General features: G+C 45.5%; 1 protein-coding gene across 15 annotated transcripts in view; it reads left to right on the plus strand.

The window, feature by feature from the left end:
- Positions 1-15,911, plus strand: part of nav3 (neuron navigator 3) — a 245,240-nt gene that overhangs the window by 209,624 nt on the left and 19,705 nt on the right. For 6 of the 15 annotated variants that reach the window (XM_042317404.1, XM_042317398.1, XM_042317393.1 and 3 more), the window contains 10 exons: positions 524-712; positions 1,160-1,212; positions 2,771-2,791; positions 3,402-3,425; positions 4,981-5,004; positions 5,253-5,330; positions 10,298-10,381; positions 13,235-13,346; positions 14,292-14,413; positions 14,635-14,655. In XM_042317404.1, the coding sequence (XP_042173338.1) occupies positions 524-712; positions 1,160-1,212; positions 2,771-2,791; positions 3,402-3,425; positions 4,981-5,004; positions 5,253-5,330; positions 10,298-10,381; positions 13,235-13,346; positions 14,292-14,413; positions 14,635-14,655 (728 nt within the window). The remainder of the gene's footprint in view (positions 1-523; positions 713-1,159; positions 1,213-2,770; positions 2,792-3,401; positions 3,426-4,980; positions 5,005-5,252; positions 5,331-10,297; positions 10,382-13,234; positions 13,347-14,291; positions 14,414-14,634; positions 14,656-15,911) is intronic. The other 9 variants (XM_042317395.1, XM_042317400.1, XM_042317401.1 and 6 more) reach the window with 5 other exon arrangements.

Raw genomic sequence — 15,911 nt, forward strand, 5'->3', positions numbered from 1 at the left:
AACCTGCGTAAGCCCTACTTCAAATACTACTATTCCAACCTGCGTAAGCCCTACTTCAAATACTACTATTCCAATAAGCCCTACTCCAAATACCACTTCCAACCTGCGTAAGCCCTACTTCAAATACTACTATTCCAACCTGCGTAAGCCCTACTTCAAATACTACTATTCCAACCTGCGTAAGCCCTACTTCAAATACTACTATTCCAACCTGCGTAAGCCCTACTTCAAATACTACTATTCCAACCTGCGTAAGCCCTACTTCAAATACTACTATTCCAACCTGCGTAAGCCCTACTTCAAATACTACTATTCCAACCTGCGTAAGCCCTACTTCAAATACTACTATTCCAACCTGCGTAAGCCGTACTCCAAATACCACTACTCCAACCTGCGTAAGCACTCCTCCAAATACCACTACTCCAACCTGCGTAAGCACTCCTCCAAATACCACTACTCTAAATACCACTACTCCAAATACCACTACTCCAACCTGTTTGTGCGTGTGTGTTTTCTCCCCCAGTGAGCCCCACCAACCTGTCACCCTACAACCTGCCAGGACCCAGCAGTATGAGTCGCTCCAACAGCATCCCTGCCCAGGACTCCTTTGACCTGTATGGAGAATCCCACCTGGGGGGCAGCGCCACCTCTCTGGAGGACAGACCCCGGGGCATGAGCCGCTCTGGCTCCTTCAGGGACAGCACCGATGAAGGTAGGCCCAGACTGTGGTCCTATATATGCATTGTATATGCATTGTATATATTAATAACTTGTCTGTGGGACGCTGCTTAGACCAAGAAGAAGTGATAGTCAGGGTTGAGTTCTCAGACTGAAGCTCAAAATGCACTGGACTAGGAACCCGGCTTTTTCTGCTTCTCTTTAAATTGGTGTTTCAGTTAACATTTTGGTAACGTGACGGTGCCACTTGAAAGTAATGTTACTAGTCAATGACTAGGCCCTTTGAATTATCCAAACAAGTACTTCATTCGTACACAGCCACACATATGCCATTAGAATATGTTACTTTTACCTGCAGATGAGATGGTGCTATTTATAGGACCACAGGTTATGTTCTCTTAATTCCTCTTCCTCACTCGCTCTCACGCTCTCTCGTTCTCTCACTCGCTCTCACTCTCGCTCTCTCTCTGTCTCTCTCTAGTCCATGGATCCTCACTGTCGCTGGTCTCCAGCACCTCGTCCCTGTACTCTGCGGTAAGTTGCATTGTTTTCTCCAAACACACAAACAAACATTTAGACAATCATGCTTATGGCAGCCATGGGTGCTGTGTGTGATCCCGGTTAATTGGTGTCATTAGCCTAAAATTATTTCAGGAGACATTATGTAATACATTTTTCAGCAAACGACAGCCCTGCCACTTTTTTGCTATACGGCTGGAGAAATGTAACCACTCTCAAAATCAAAGATTGTGTTTTGGATGCAAGGACAGAGTTCATGAAATCAGAGTAATATTTTTGAAACATATTTGTGGTTATGATGGGGTAGAACAGTTGCACTTTATAAGTTACATTCTTCAATAATAGATAGGTGTACGAATTGCTTTATAAACTGGGTGGTTCAAGCCCTGAATGCTGATTGGCTGACAGCCGTGGTATATGAGACTGTATACCACAGGAATGACAAAACATTTATTTTTACTGCTCTAATTATGTTGGAAACCAGTTTATAATAGCAATAAGACACCTCGGGGGTTTGTGGCATATGGCCAATATACCACGGCTAAGGGCTGTGTCCAGGCACTCCAGGCACGCATTGCGTCTTGCCTATGAACAGTCCTTAGCCGTAGTATATTGGCCATATACCACACCTCCTCGGACCTTAATACTTAAATATATCATACATGTTTATATTTAGGCAGTGCATCCAAGGTGATATAGGCAAATTCAAGCTTGGTGAAGGTGTGGATTTTTGGGGGCAAAAGGCAACACTCCAGCTGCAGTCAAACTCAATGAGAAGACAGATCAGTTGAGGAAGATAATCAATTACTGGCGCTCTCCACCTTATTCCTCCCCAGCAGAAAGTTCTAGAAAGGCCTTGAGAGGAGTTTAGACGTTCACTGTTTTCAGAGACTTGTTCTGAAAGTCTTCCTATGGGGCAGAAAGACAGCAAGCAGTTATTGTTTATTCTTCATTTCATTGTGTCGATGTTTGGTTGTGTTCATATTTTAATTGTAATTTCATGTTTATTTGTTTACATTACTATAATATTTATGTCATTTATGATTTGAATTTCATCATACTTTTCTGTTTGCTATTTTATCATTTCTTCTCATCTTTGGCATTATCTAGTCATCAGTTTTGTTTAATCTCATCTGTTATCACTCAACACCTGGGGCGTGTTCAGTAGGCAGAAAACGTTGTGAAACGGGGAGGTACTATTTCAGCCTGTCCTATGAGAAACGTTTGTTTTCGTTTTCCGTTGCAAAGCGTTTTGCTGCGATGCGCCCTAATGAGCACGACCCTGAAAAACACGACTGACAAAGAGCAATTTTATTCAAATCTCCTACGAAGAACACTATGATAAAAGTATCATGACACATTTTCCCAAAGTCATTACAACAACAATCATTCAGCCCAACAATATAAAGATAGACAAAACATATAGATGTCAATCAAAAGGCCATAGATGATAACCAATGAGAATGCTTGGCTTACACAAAAGTTTGGCACCCTGTTTTCAGGGCAGTGCAAAGTGTTGAGTTGCCATGGTTTCCCATTGCAGCAGCTTGAACCCACGTTTTCTTACTTCCAGGTTCTTTCCTTTCTGGCCAAGGTAAAGACTATGATGCTGTCAGCTATGATCTCTCCACACCACACAGACAACGTGTTTGTATGCCCACCACATGCTCTGATGCTGGTTGAATGTGGCAGATGTTCACACAGGTTTTTGGTTGGTGTGTGAAAAAAAACAACCAATGCTACTTGTGTGCAATGTTACCAGTGTGTATATATTGCAATACATACATACAATGTATTATGTTAATTATCCCTGCCACATCGATTACATATGACTTGATTGGCCAAAATCAAACGTTGTGTAAGTTCTTAGTACAGTCTGACCTGACTTGAAATGACACCACAGTCAACGATTTCCCAACACACGCAATAACATCTGCTAAATATGTGTATGTGACCAATAACATTTGATTTGATTTAATTTGATGCATCAAGAGCTGCCTTAGCATTTGCTTTCACTTCCGGGCGTCATCTATGGCCTTCTGGCTCCTGCATCATACTCCATCAAAAGCTCAACCCCAATGATCTACTCATTATGACAATGGGCATTCATTACATCCATAAAGACGCTGTCAGAAGTGAATCATTGTTCATACAACGTGGCTTATTCCTGCACATCTTAACGACATGTCTTCTCTCCCAAACAGACAGAGGAAAAGGCACATTCTGAGGTAAGTGGCTTGGCTTGGTGAGGGACAAAATGTCTCCTGTCTGTCTGACTGGTCTCTGTCTGGTCTATCTAATCTCTGTCTGGTCGTCTGGTCTGTCTGTCTCGTCTGTCTGTCTGTCTGTCTGTCTGTTTAGTCTGTCTGTCTGTCTGTCTGGTCAGTGTCTGTCTGTCTGTCTGTCTGGTCAGTGTCTGTTTGGTCTGTCTGTCTGGTCAGTGTCTGTTTGGTCTGTCTGTCTGGTCAGTGTCTGTCTGGTCTGTCTGTCTGGTCAGTGTCTGTCTGGTCTGTCTGTCTGTTTAGTCTGTCTGTCTGGTCCATCAGGTCAGTCTCTCTGTTTGTCAGTCTGTCTGGTCTTGTCTGTCTGTCTCTCTGGTCTGTCTGGTCAGTCTCTCTGTTTTTCTGCCTGGTCTGGTCTTGTCTGTCTATCTGGTCTGGTCTTGTCTGTCTGTCTCTCTGGTCTGTGTTTGTCTGCCTGGTCTGGTCTGGTCTGTCTGGTCTGGTCTGTCTGGTTTGGTCTGTCTGTCTCTCTGGTCTATCTGGTCTGTCTGGTCAGTCTCTCTGTTTGTCTATATGGTCTGTCTGGTCTGGTCTGCCTGGTCTGGTCTGTCTGGTTTGGTCTGTCTGGTCTGGTCTGCCTGGTCTGGTCTGTCTGGTTTGGTCTGTCTGTCTCTCTGGTCTGTCTGGTCAGTCTCTCTGTTTGTCTATATAGTCTGTCTCTCTGGTCTGTCCTGTCTGGTCTTGTCTGTCTCTCTGGTCTCTCTGTTTGTCTATCTAGTCTGTCTCTCTGGTCTGTCTGGTCTGGTCCGGTCAGATCTCCATAATGAAAGATAACAATCAAAGCACGAGCAGTGATATATGTATCCACTTTGTCCAAAATCAGGTTCTGGTCTATCAGTGGCAGACCTGAACATAAAACTTGTTTATATAACCTTGGACTTGGTGTCCAAGTCAAATCTCTTTGACCCTATGGTGCATTGCTTGTCATTGGCCAGTCTTTTAAACAACCAGGCATTTGAATAGAACCAAACAGCACTTTGACTTGATCTTTACCACACGTCATGCTGACAGTCATGGACAAACATCATCAATACACCCTACTGTATATCCTTCTCTGTGGTTTCACTTCACACCCTATTCAGTTATCACTGGCTTTTCTTTCATTACAATGACTTCCTGTTTCTGTTTGCGCCCTACATGAACACGTTAGTTAAAGCCCACAGGTATAATGCTTTATTACTTGTTAAAACCATGGTTGAGTCTTTTTAAATGCATTATACCAGTCAGGTTTAAGGAAAGTGTTACCAAAGTGACAACTACCCTAATGTGTTTAGATGCTTGTACACGTTTTCCCCTTTTTTATTGGCTAATTTGTCCAAGACTGTACTGTTTCTATGTGTGAGAGATTGCCTTATGCCTTATTGGCTACTGGTTTAAACTGCTAACGGTGAGGAAACATGCTGCTTTGTCATCATCGTAACAGATATCTCTCTCACCATATCTTCTGTTTGGACTAAGCATGCATCATAGAGTTAATTATATTCTTCTCTTTTCAATCAAGGGTCAAACAGGCCAAAATACCACGGTAATCCCCCACTTACGTTCACACTTACATTCACCCCATTGTTTTATACTGTGGCAATGAGACAGACTTTACATCAATGTTTTCAAATGGATGTTTACTAGGCAGCTGGTACAACAGATTTTGGATTTGCATTTAAAAGGATGGAATCGGAAGATAGGCATGCTCTGTTGTATTTTCAATCAGTCCTGTTTTTTTAGGAGAGACGTGATCGTCATGGTAATCTGTTATTTTTTCCCCCACCCAAACAGCAAATCAGGAAGCTGCGACGAGAGCTGGACGCCTCCCAGGAAAAGGTTGCGACCCTCACATCTCAGCTGTCTGCCAATGTAAGTGCCTCTTACTTCAACAAACACTGAGCAGTCAAAACGTCTGCCTTTGCCAAACCCTTGAATGTAAATCAGTCTAGACACCCACTAATTCCCTTTCTCTCTCTGACTCAAAGGTTTCTGAAGCTTCTGATGAAATGTTTTGAAGTCTGGGTTGTTGTTTTTTTCAAACACGGCTCGAATATGCGGCTTGTTTACCGGGAATTGTCCTGCGAAGCGGGTCTCATCATGTGGGGCAGCAATATAGAGCGGCCTAGCAAGAACATGCAGATTCAGCAAAACAGAGAGAGGGGGAAAGTGGGGGCTTGTGAGCCCAGTTTGGAGGGAGGAAGTGTATTATACAGAGTGAGAGAGAACCCTGAGAACCCAAAGCCTATCAGGTCTCTGTGGAGAGATGGGCGTTCCTGTCTCTCTCTCAGTGCTGGGCCCTGCGTGAAGTGTCTGATCAAGTGCGAGGCTGACAGGGTCTTCACCAGGGTCTCTGACTTTGATCGAGGAGTTATACATCTCCAGGCACTAAGGCACCACACTGCCAAGTAACTTCCAACTAGCTTTTGTGTTCACTGTGTGACTCATACAGACCCCAGATGTCTTTGTAGAAAAGTTGCATTGTTTAATATATGAGAAAGCTTTTTTTAGATGCCTTTGTGTATATATACTGAACAAAAATATAAATGCATCGGTGTTGGTCCCATGTTTCATGAGCTGAAATAAAAGATCCCAGACATTTTCCACACGCACAAATAACTTATTTCTCTCTAATTTATTGAGCAAATCTGTTTACATCCCTGTTAGTGGGCATTTTTCCTTTGCCAAGACAATCCATCCACCTGACAGGTGTGGCATATCAAGAAGTTGATTAAACAGCATAATCATTACACAGGTGCACCTTGTGCTGGGGACAATAAAAGGCCACTCTAAAATGTGCAGTTTTGTCACACAATACAATGCCACGTATACTACCGTTCAAAAGTTTGGGGTCACTTGGAAATGTCCTTGTTTTTGAAAGAAAAGCACATTTTTTTTGTCCATTTTTAAAATAACATCAAATTGATCAGAAATACAGTGTAGACATTTTTTATGTTATAAATGACTATTGTACCTGGAAACGGCAGATTTTTAATGGAATATCTACATAGGTGTACAGAGGCCCATTATCAGCAACCATCACTCCTTTGTCCCAATGGCACGTTGTGTTAGCTAATCCAAGTTTAGCATTTTAAAAGGCTAATTGATCATTGGAAAACCCTTTTGCAATTATGTTAGCACAGCTGAAAACCTTTTTAGCCTTTTAAAATGATAAACTTGGATATCCACCAGAGCTGTTGCCAGAGAATTGAACATTCATTTATCTACTATACATTGCCTCCAACGTCGTTGTAGAGAATTTGGCAGCACGTCCAACCGGCCTCACAACCGCAGACCACCTGTAACCACGCCAGCCCAGGACCTCCACATCTGGCTTATTCACCTGCGGAATCGTCTGAAACCAGCCACCCGGACAGCTGATGAAACTGAGGAGTATTTCTGTCTGTAATAAAGCCCTTTTGTGGGGTAAAACTCATTCTGATTGGCTGGGCCTGGTTCCCCAGTGGGTGGACCTATGCCCACTCATGCCAAGAGTGTACAAAGCTGTCATCAAGACAAAGGGTGGCTACTTTGAAGAATCTGGTTACTACATGATTCCATGTGTGTTATTTCATAGTTTTGATGTCTTCACTATTATTCTACAATGTAGAAAATAGTACAAATAAAGAAAACCCTTGAATATATATATATATTACCTCATGCCTTTCCTGGGCTCCTGATCCCAATCTGTACCAGTAGCGTCATCCCCACCAGACCCTTACACTCTCTCTGGTACTGGATGGTGTCTGGTACCGGATGGTGTCTGGTACCGGATGGTGTCTGGTACCGGATGGTGTCTGGTACCGGATGGTGTCTGGTACCGGATGGTGTCTGGTACCCAAGCTTCATGGCCCATGCTGTGCATTGGAACAACATTTCTCTCCGGAGACTCCAGTGGATGAAACATGCACTGCAGCATTGATTAAGGCAGCGTTTCAGGTGCTGTAATCTGATTTGTCTGGGAGAGATACTGCATCTTCAGCAGGTGCATACTGTATGTTTGCAGTCATGTTCTCCTGAATGGCTGATTTAAATATAAATCCCACTTAGAGAGAGGCACTGTTTTGTCATTGAACGAATGAGAAGAGCTGTGAGTGTGGTGTCTGCTGATTGATGTCATCACAGATTGACCCTAATCACATTTACAATCCAGTCATTTAGCAGACGCTCTTATCCAGAGCCACTTACAGTAGTGTGCATACATTTTCATACTTGTCCCCTGTGGGAATCAAACCCGCAACCCTGGAGTTGCAGGCGCTGTGCTCCAGCAGCTGAGCTGTACGGGACACTAATGGACTGTATGTAAGACGCTCATTTACTGTATCTGCTCACTGCCTATGTAATATGTTAACATGGAAATTAATATTTTGACCTTTTTGGAATAAGGAATATTTTTAATAAAGGACTATTCATTGTGTCACCTTCAGCATGGTCCTAGCAGGTCAGTCTGTCCTGATTTGTAGCTAAAATGGCCGCCACATCAGGCACACAGTTGTATGTGTGTAGTCACATATGGTTAGAGAAGCTCTCCCACGTCCACGTCAATCTATTTCATGTTTGTTTGGGTTTTCTTTGATTAGAACAGAGCCGAATGAGGAAAACCCAGCATCCTGGAAAAAGGATTTAAAAGAACGTTGTAGAAGCGTCTTGGTATTGTACTGTGAGGTTTTTATTTTCTCCTCAGAAGAGATTCCATTCCTTGCCTTGGCTGTCATTAAAGTGGGTTTAAGAGGTGGGTTTATATATCTGCTCTCTACTTACCTACCTACCTTACCCTAATTCTCCTTCCTTTACCCTCTGTCACTCTCTCTGTTTCCTTTCCCTCTCACTCCTTTCTCTCCCCTCTAGATTGCCCTCCCTCTCTCTCTTATCCCCTCCCCTCTACCTCTTTTTGTCCCTTTCTCTTTGGGGATTTGGGAATTAGTATATCTAGCCGTCTGTGCTGGCTTGTTCTACAGTATTCATGCTGCTGTGTGTGTGTGTGGATGGGTAGAGCAGAGAGGGCTCTGAGGATGGCGTCGACACTGGGCAGCAGCAGTAGTAGTAGGGGCAGCTCCCTGGCCGGTTCGCTGGTCTGGCCACCCCTCAACCACTACCCCGGCTCCCAACAGAGGCCCCAGGGCAGGGGTCGCAAGGCCAAAGGCCAGCCGCGAGATGCGTGGAAAGCTTCACAGCCCTACCCACAGGGCGGACAGGTGGGCAGCCGCGGTGGGTGTATGTCACATGATGCAGTGGGCTGATGGGATTGGATGGATGACATTTTGCAAAGGTTATATGCAATTCAGCCAGAGAGGAGAGAAGAGGACCAATATGGTGGTGTTGGCTTATTGGTGTAGGACTGTGATTACTGTGTGGCTCCTCCGCCCTGTTGAGCTGAGATTTTCTTATCTGTGGGCACGCTGCCTGGCTCTGTGTGACTCACTGGTCCTGACAGGTGTCTGAGGCTCCATGCTGTGGAGTTGCGTGGGTGTGAGCTCACACTGTTCTGTCTGTTTCTCTCTCTGTCACACACATGCACACACACAATTACTATTCTTGTATTTTCTAGGTGAGGACTTATCACCCCCGCCCCACACACACACACACACACACACACACTATCCCTCACAGTGCTATCCCATTTTCATGGAGCTTTACTTCCATCAGGCTCAGTGCAGCAGATGGTGTCATGCTGCTAAACATTTGGCACCCTTCAGTTTGTCGCCTGTGTTTCTTCAGGTGAAAAAATAACTCTGGCGCCGTTAAAGCAATGCTAAACCTTCCCTGACCTGTGTACAAGAAGATATGCCCACTTTTCACTTTGCTTTAGGTCTGGGTTCAGCTGTGCTTTTGTGCATGTCACCAGTTGGCTGTGAAAATCAGTCCTAATCATGGATGTTGTTGCTGCTGTTGTCTTCAGAGAAAGTGAAGGTTCCCAGCTTTCAGAAGAGCAGACGTGGTGTAGCTCCCACTTCTTCTGTAGCACAAGTTCTGTACGTCTTCTCTGGACCTCATGTTTTAACTTCCAGTCCATAACATCAAAGCTCCCACCCTGGACCAGTGGGGGAGTGGGTAGCATGCAGCAGGCTCCGCGTTGCCGTGGTAAAGTGCAAGCTGTAACTAGTGGGAATGTTCAGAGTGTGTTGGTTCAGATACAGAAATAAACATGATCGTCCAGCCAGTCAGTCAGCGCTGGTGGTTCAACAGAGGGATGACTTGACTCAGTCTATCAGAGCTGAGGGTCCCTGGGGAGAGGGATGACTTGACTCAGTCTATCAGAGCTGAGGGTCCCTGGGGAGAGGGATGACTTGACTCAGTCTATCAGAGCTGAGGGTCCCTGGGGAGAGGGATGACTTGACTCAGTCTATCAGAGCTGAGGGTCCCTAGGGAGAGGGATGACTTGACTCAGTCTATCAGAGCTGAGGGTCCCTAGGGAGAGGGATGACTTGACTCAGTCTATCAGAGCTGAGGGTCCCTAGGGAGAGGGATGACTTGACTCAGTCTATCAGAGCTGAGGGTCCCTGGGAAGAGGGGAGACTCATGAGAAACACGAGGGGACATGAAGAGGGCGAGAGAGAGAAATAGCCTACACCCTCAGGTCGCATCGATTCTTCTCCTATATGTTTAAGTGGCTATCTAACAATGGATTTTCCACACTGTGTGCTCAATGTGTGTTTGTGGGTCATCTTGAATCCACCTGGTGAAAAGGTTGTTCCACCTACAGAGAATGGTATATTTATAGGACTTCAGGAAAATGTGACAGAAAATGTGCAAATGTAACATTGTCTCTTCATGCCTACTTTAATGACCCGTCCAGTGCTTTTGTTGTCGGTGTTGAACTCTGACCTCTGTGTTGGCAGGCTCACCTGGTGGCAGCCTTTGAGAAGAGCCTGGGGAACATGACCTGTCGCCTAACAAGCCTCACCATGACAGCTGAGCAAAAGGTACGTGCCTCTTTCTGCTGCTGCTTTCCACCGCTACCAAATACCTTCTCATGTATGAAGTCGCAGCTTTAGTGTTTCATCGTCTCTGAGAAGTCTGCCTGTTTGTGCACATCACTGTTAATCCATGGTTCTTTACACTTTACAATAACAGTAACTTATAGAGGTGTTATAGAGCATTCATAAGGTCTTCATAAGCACCACATAACGTACCCTAAATCATTTAGAATCATCCTGTGTCGTGCCCATGGCACATTTACCACGCTTTATACAGCATGACTTGTTCTTATGAATGATTTCTGTATAGACCTCTTGTTGAAGGCTTCATTACGTTAGACGCTATGTTAAAGGACAATTCCACCCAAAAAACTGTCTTTTGGTATTTGTTTCATTAGTCCATTGTCATATGATGCAAAACTCATGATGCAGGGATGGTTTCTGTATTCTTAAAGTTAACTATCTTCACAACTTTATTGCTGACAAGCAAAACATTTTGGGACTATGTCAACGATGGACTAATGAAACAAATACCAAAAGATTGTTTTTAGGTGGTTTTCCTTTAAGTTTAGTGTGGGACCTTTTCCACTCTTACTTGAAGATGTAGCTTGTCACACATGTATCCTAATCCAGGACATTGGTTTCGCTCCATACTCTGCAGAGTTATTTCTTCAGGGGCGTGTACTGAATGATGCTATACTCATAGACAGATGTCAGACCACATTAGAGATGACAGAAGTGTTTGTTACGGGTTCGTAATTGGCAGCGGTTGAGTGGGATTAGGGTCTGGGAGAAGAACCCAGATAGGGTAACGTCATCCAGCTCTAAAACCAGGATCAGTGAAAGAATGGTGCATGTGTTGTAAATGTAAAGCCGTCCTTGTGATGAAACGTGAGCGTTTCCGCCTGTCCACCCGCTCGTGGAAACCCTACTCATAACATTGACGAGCTGTGGCAGCCCTAATCCTGGATAAATTAAACCAGAGATTCTAGAGGGACGTCTTTGTTAAGCAAGCCGCCTGCGCCCTCCCAACTTTTAATTAAGACTGAAACCCTATCACAAGCCCACAGTGGTTTTGGGGGAATTGGAGCGCTGTTGCCTTATATCTAATCATGTGGGTTTAATAGAGGAGCCGTGTAGGTTTTATCCAAGCAGGTGGGGCGGAGGGTAAAACTCTATTGCCAAACCTTATCTTCTTAAACCTGCTTATGGTCTATATCTGTGTGCTTTTGAGGCAGGAATATTTGACTGAGTTATTTGGATTGAGAATTGAGAGAATAGTGCCCCTGGCCGAAATGAAGGGTAGACCGTTAGAGATTTAGAGGCAGAAATCAAGATGTTTCTCTTTCAACAGGATTAGTGAACAAAAAGGTCTATTCAAGATCCACCTAAAGCACATTTGTTATTTTTTGGGGACTCCAAATGGTGTTTCTGCAGTATATCTATAATCAAGCAATCAAATTGTTTTCAATTGTGCAGTTTGGTATTGTCTGTGGTGTGGTGGTGCTGTGGAGATTGGTATGGTCTGTGGTGTGGAGGTTGGTATGGTCTGTGGTGTGGTGGTGCTGTGGAGGTTGGTATGGTCTGTGGTGTGGTGGTGCTGTGCAGGTTGGTATTGTCTGTGGTGTGGTGGTGCTGTGCAGGTTGGTATTGTCTGTGGTGTGGTGGTGCTGTGCAGGTTGGTATTGTCTGTGGTGTGGTGGTGCTGTGGAGGTTGGTATGGTCTGTGGTGTGGTGGTGCTGTGGAGGTTGGTATGGTCTGTGGTGTGGTGGAGGTTGGTATGGTCTGTGGTGTGGTGGTGCTGTGGAGGTTGGTATGGTCTGTGGTGTGGTGGTGCTGTGTAGGTTGGTATTGTCTGTGGTGTGGTGGTGCTGTGGAGGTTGGTATGGTCTGTGGTGTGGTGGTGCTGTGGAGGTTGGTATTGTCCGTGGTGTGGTGGTGCTGTGCAGGTTGGTATTGTCTGTGGTGTGGTGGTGCTGTGCAGGTTGGTATTGTCTGTGGTGTGGTGGTGCTGTGCAGGTTGGTATTGTCTGTGGTGTGGTGGTGCTGTGGAGGTTGGTATTGTCTGTGGTGTGGTGGTGCTGTGGAGGTTGGTATGGTCTGTGGTGTGGTGGTGCTGTGGAGGTTGGTATGGTCTGTGGTGTGGTGGAGGTTGGTATGGTCTGTGGTGTGGTGGTGCTGTGGAGGTTGGTATGGTCTGTGGTGTGGTGGTGCTGTGTGGAGGTTGGTATTGTCTGTGGTGTGGTGGTGCTGTGGAGGTTGGTATGGTCTGTGGTGTGGTGGTGCTGTGGAGGTTGGTGTGGTGTGGTGGTGCTGTGGAGGTTGGTATTGTCTGTGGTGTGGTGGTGCTGTGGAGGTTGGTATGGTCTGTGGTGGTGTGGTGGTGCTGTGGAGGTTGGTATGGTCTGTGGTGTGGTGGTGCGGTGGAGGTTGGTATTGTCTGTGGTGTGGTGGTGCTGTGGAGGTTGGTATTGTCTGTGGTGTGGTGGTGCTATGGAGGTTGGTATGGGGTGTAGTGGTGCTGTGGAGGTTGGTATTGTCTGTGGTGTGGTGGTGCTGTGGAGGTTGGTATTGTCTGTGGTGTGGTGGTGCTGTGGAGATTGATATGGTCTGTGGTGTGGTGGTGCTGTGGAGGTTGGTATGGGGTGTGGTGGTGCTGTGGAGATTGATATGGTCTGTGATGTGGTGGTGCTGTGGAGGTTGGTATGGGGTGTGGTGGTGCTGTGGAGGTTGGTATGGTCTGTGATGTGGTGGTGCTGTGGAGGTTGGTATGGTCTGTGGTGTGGTGGTGCTGTGGAGGTTGGTATGGTCTGTGGTGCTGTGGAGGTTGATCTGTGGCGCTGCTTCTCTTCCCTCAGGAGTCGGAGCTGGCTGAGCTGAGAGAGACCATCGAGGCGCTGAAAGCCCAGAACACAGACGCCCAGACAGCCATCCAAGTGGCCCTCAACGGCCCCGACCACCTACACAAAGGTAGCGCCGCCAGAGGAGAACACTCCATATGCGCTTTAGTGTGGGCAAGAACCGCACCTCTTCCTCTTGATCGACCCACACATTTCAAACTCTGTCCCTCTTTACTCATGAGAGCAGCCATACACCACTCTAGAATGTTCAGAGCAGCCATACACCACTCTACAATGTTCAGAGCAGCCATACACCACTCTAGAAGAGAGCAGCCATACACACTCCGAGCAGCCATACTCTAGAATGTTCAGAGCAGCCATACACCACTCTAGAATGTTCAGAGCAGCCATACACCACTCTAGAATGTTCAGAGCAGCCATACACCACTCTAGAATGTTCAGAGCAGCCATACACCACTCTAGAATGTTCAGAGCAGCCATACACCACTCTAGAATGTTCAGAGCAGCCATACACCACTCTAGAATGTTCAGAGCAGCCATACACCACTCTAGAATGTTCAGAGCAGACATACACCCCTACAATGTTCAGAGCAGCCATACACCCTCTCTACAGCCATACACCACTAGAATGTTCAGAGCAGACATACACCACTCTACAATGTTCAGAGCAGCCATACACCACTCTAGAATGTTCAGATGCAGCCATACACCACTCTACCCTCAATGTTCAGAGCAGCCATACACCACTCTAGAATGTTCAGAGCAGCCATACACCACTCTAGAATGTTCCGAGCAGCCATACACCACATACACCACTCTAGAATGTTACACCACTCTAGAATGTTGAGAGCAGCCATATACCACTCTAGAATGTTCCGAGCAGCCATACACCACTCTAGAATGTTCAGAGCAGCCATACACCACTCTAGAATGTTCCGAGCAGCCATACACCACTCTAGAAAGTTCACCCTCTTTGAAAGTTGATCTCAAACACCTGGCGCTTGGGTGTTAGACTGGGTAGGTACTAAAAAAGCGGGTTGTCTTGTGCTTCCAGACCTGCGGATTAGGCGGCAACACTCGTCGGAGAGCATGTCCAGCATCAACAGTGCAGCCAGTCACTCATCCCTGGGCAGCGCCAAAGACCTAGAGGACAAGAAGAAGAAGAAGAAGAGCTGGGTAAGTGAGTGAGTGAAGAAATCCCACGGGAGAAGGAGAGGAGGAGGGTTTCTTGGCTCATATGGACGTCTCCATGCAGTGCACTTCACTCTAACCTCTGAACCATCTAAACCATGCCAGTCTCACACTCCTTTCTACTGAGAAGTCATACATTGTCATAACTGTGACTTGTAATTCCACTCCCTTTTCTCACGCTCTCCCTAACCCTAACCCTCTGCCAGGGAAAAGAGAGAGGCAACAAGGTGAATATGAAACCCCCCATCCTCTCGCATGTCTATGACAGAGTGAATGACTTTGAGATAAAGAGGGGTAACACTTTTGTACAAGGATCACATAATGGGCACTAATTTCCTCAGTGTATAATTGTGTATATAAGTAGATAAATAGGACCTTTATTCTATAGTATCAGCTAGTCCTTCATTCAGTGTTTCCTGTACTCATTCATGTGTAAAGAAGAAAACACTAAATAAAAGCCTAATAAAATGTGTTAATAATAGCAAATAAAGGCTTAATTCACTATTTCAAATAGTGCCTAATGTGATCCATATACCCGAAAGGGACAGATACTTATTTAAGAATGAATCAGTGCTGTCCCACTTTGTTGCCTGAAGTCCCCCAGTCAGTGTACCACTTGATTAAGCATACAGTCCATCTCTCCTCGTAATATTAGGCTTCTTTCCCCTCTCCTTCTGTGTGCAGTTACACTTCTGCCTCCCATGGAGAAAATATTACCCTATTGGAGAAACGCATTCATTCAAAATCCACGTTTTTGTAAATCCTCCCTCTACCCTGTGTTTTTCTGCCGGGAATACAGGTTCCTGCTGGTTAATGACTACTATTTTGCGAGGACCCTCTGAATAACTTTTCATTACATTCAATAATTACTCATACATTCTTATAATAACATTCAGTACAGAAGACAACCCCACTTCAGGAGTATACAATCTGACCTCCATACTATCTCTTCTGGGAAACAGACCATGATGAACGGCTAAATGTTCGTCAAGGAGTACGACCAGCATCTTTACAACTGCTCAATTCTCTTTCCCAATCCTTCCTAGACTCTGAGCCAGAGAAAAGTTCAACCCACGCTCATAAATAAACATCTGCTTCTTATTTATGCAGCTATTCATATTAATTTGCATATAAAATCTGCCTCTGTGCCACTGTGGCCTGAAACACTGGTAGTGTGTGGCTCAGAGGTTAATGAAGTGCCTGTGATCTGGCTGAAGAGGGCATCACTAACAGCAGGGAGCGGGACATGGGCGCACACACACACACACACACACACACACAAAAACACACACACACATCAAGTGCAGTTTCCCCTCCCTGGATCCATTCTTCAACTTGTACAGGAAACAAAATGTCTCCTTCTGCCGGCTCCATTGTGGCTCCAGATGTTCTTTGACATGGGGGGGAAAGGCTGCAGTCGCACTGAAAATGATGTGATTGTGCTAGGGCTCCTCCTCCAAACAAGGGAGAGATATGAGGCAGC

Source organism: Oncorhynchus tshawytscha, unplaced genomic scaffold (genome assembly GCF_018296145.1).
Source record: "Oncorhynchus tshawytscha isolate Ot180627B unplaced genomic scaffold, Otsh_v2.0 Un_contig_8446_pilon_pilon, whole genome shotgun sequence".
NCBI classification, from domain to species: domain Eukaryota; kingdom Metazoa; phylum Chordata; class Actinopteri; order Salmoniformes; family Salmonidae; genus Oncorhynchus; species Oncorhynchus tshawytscha.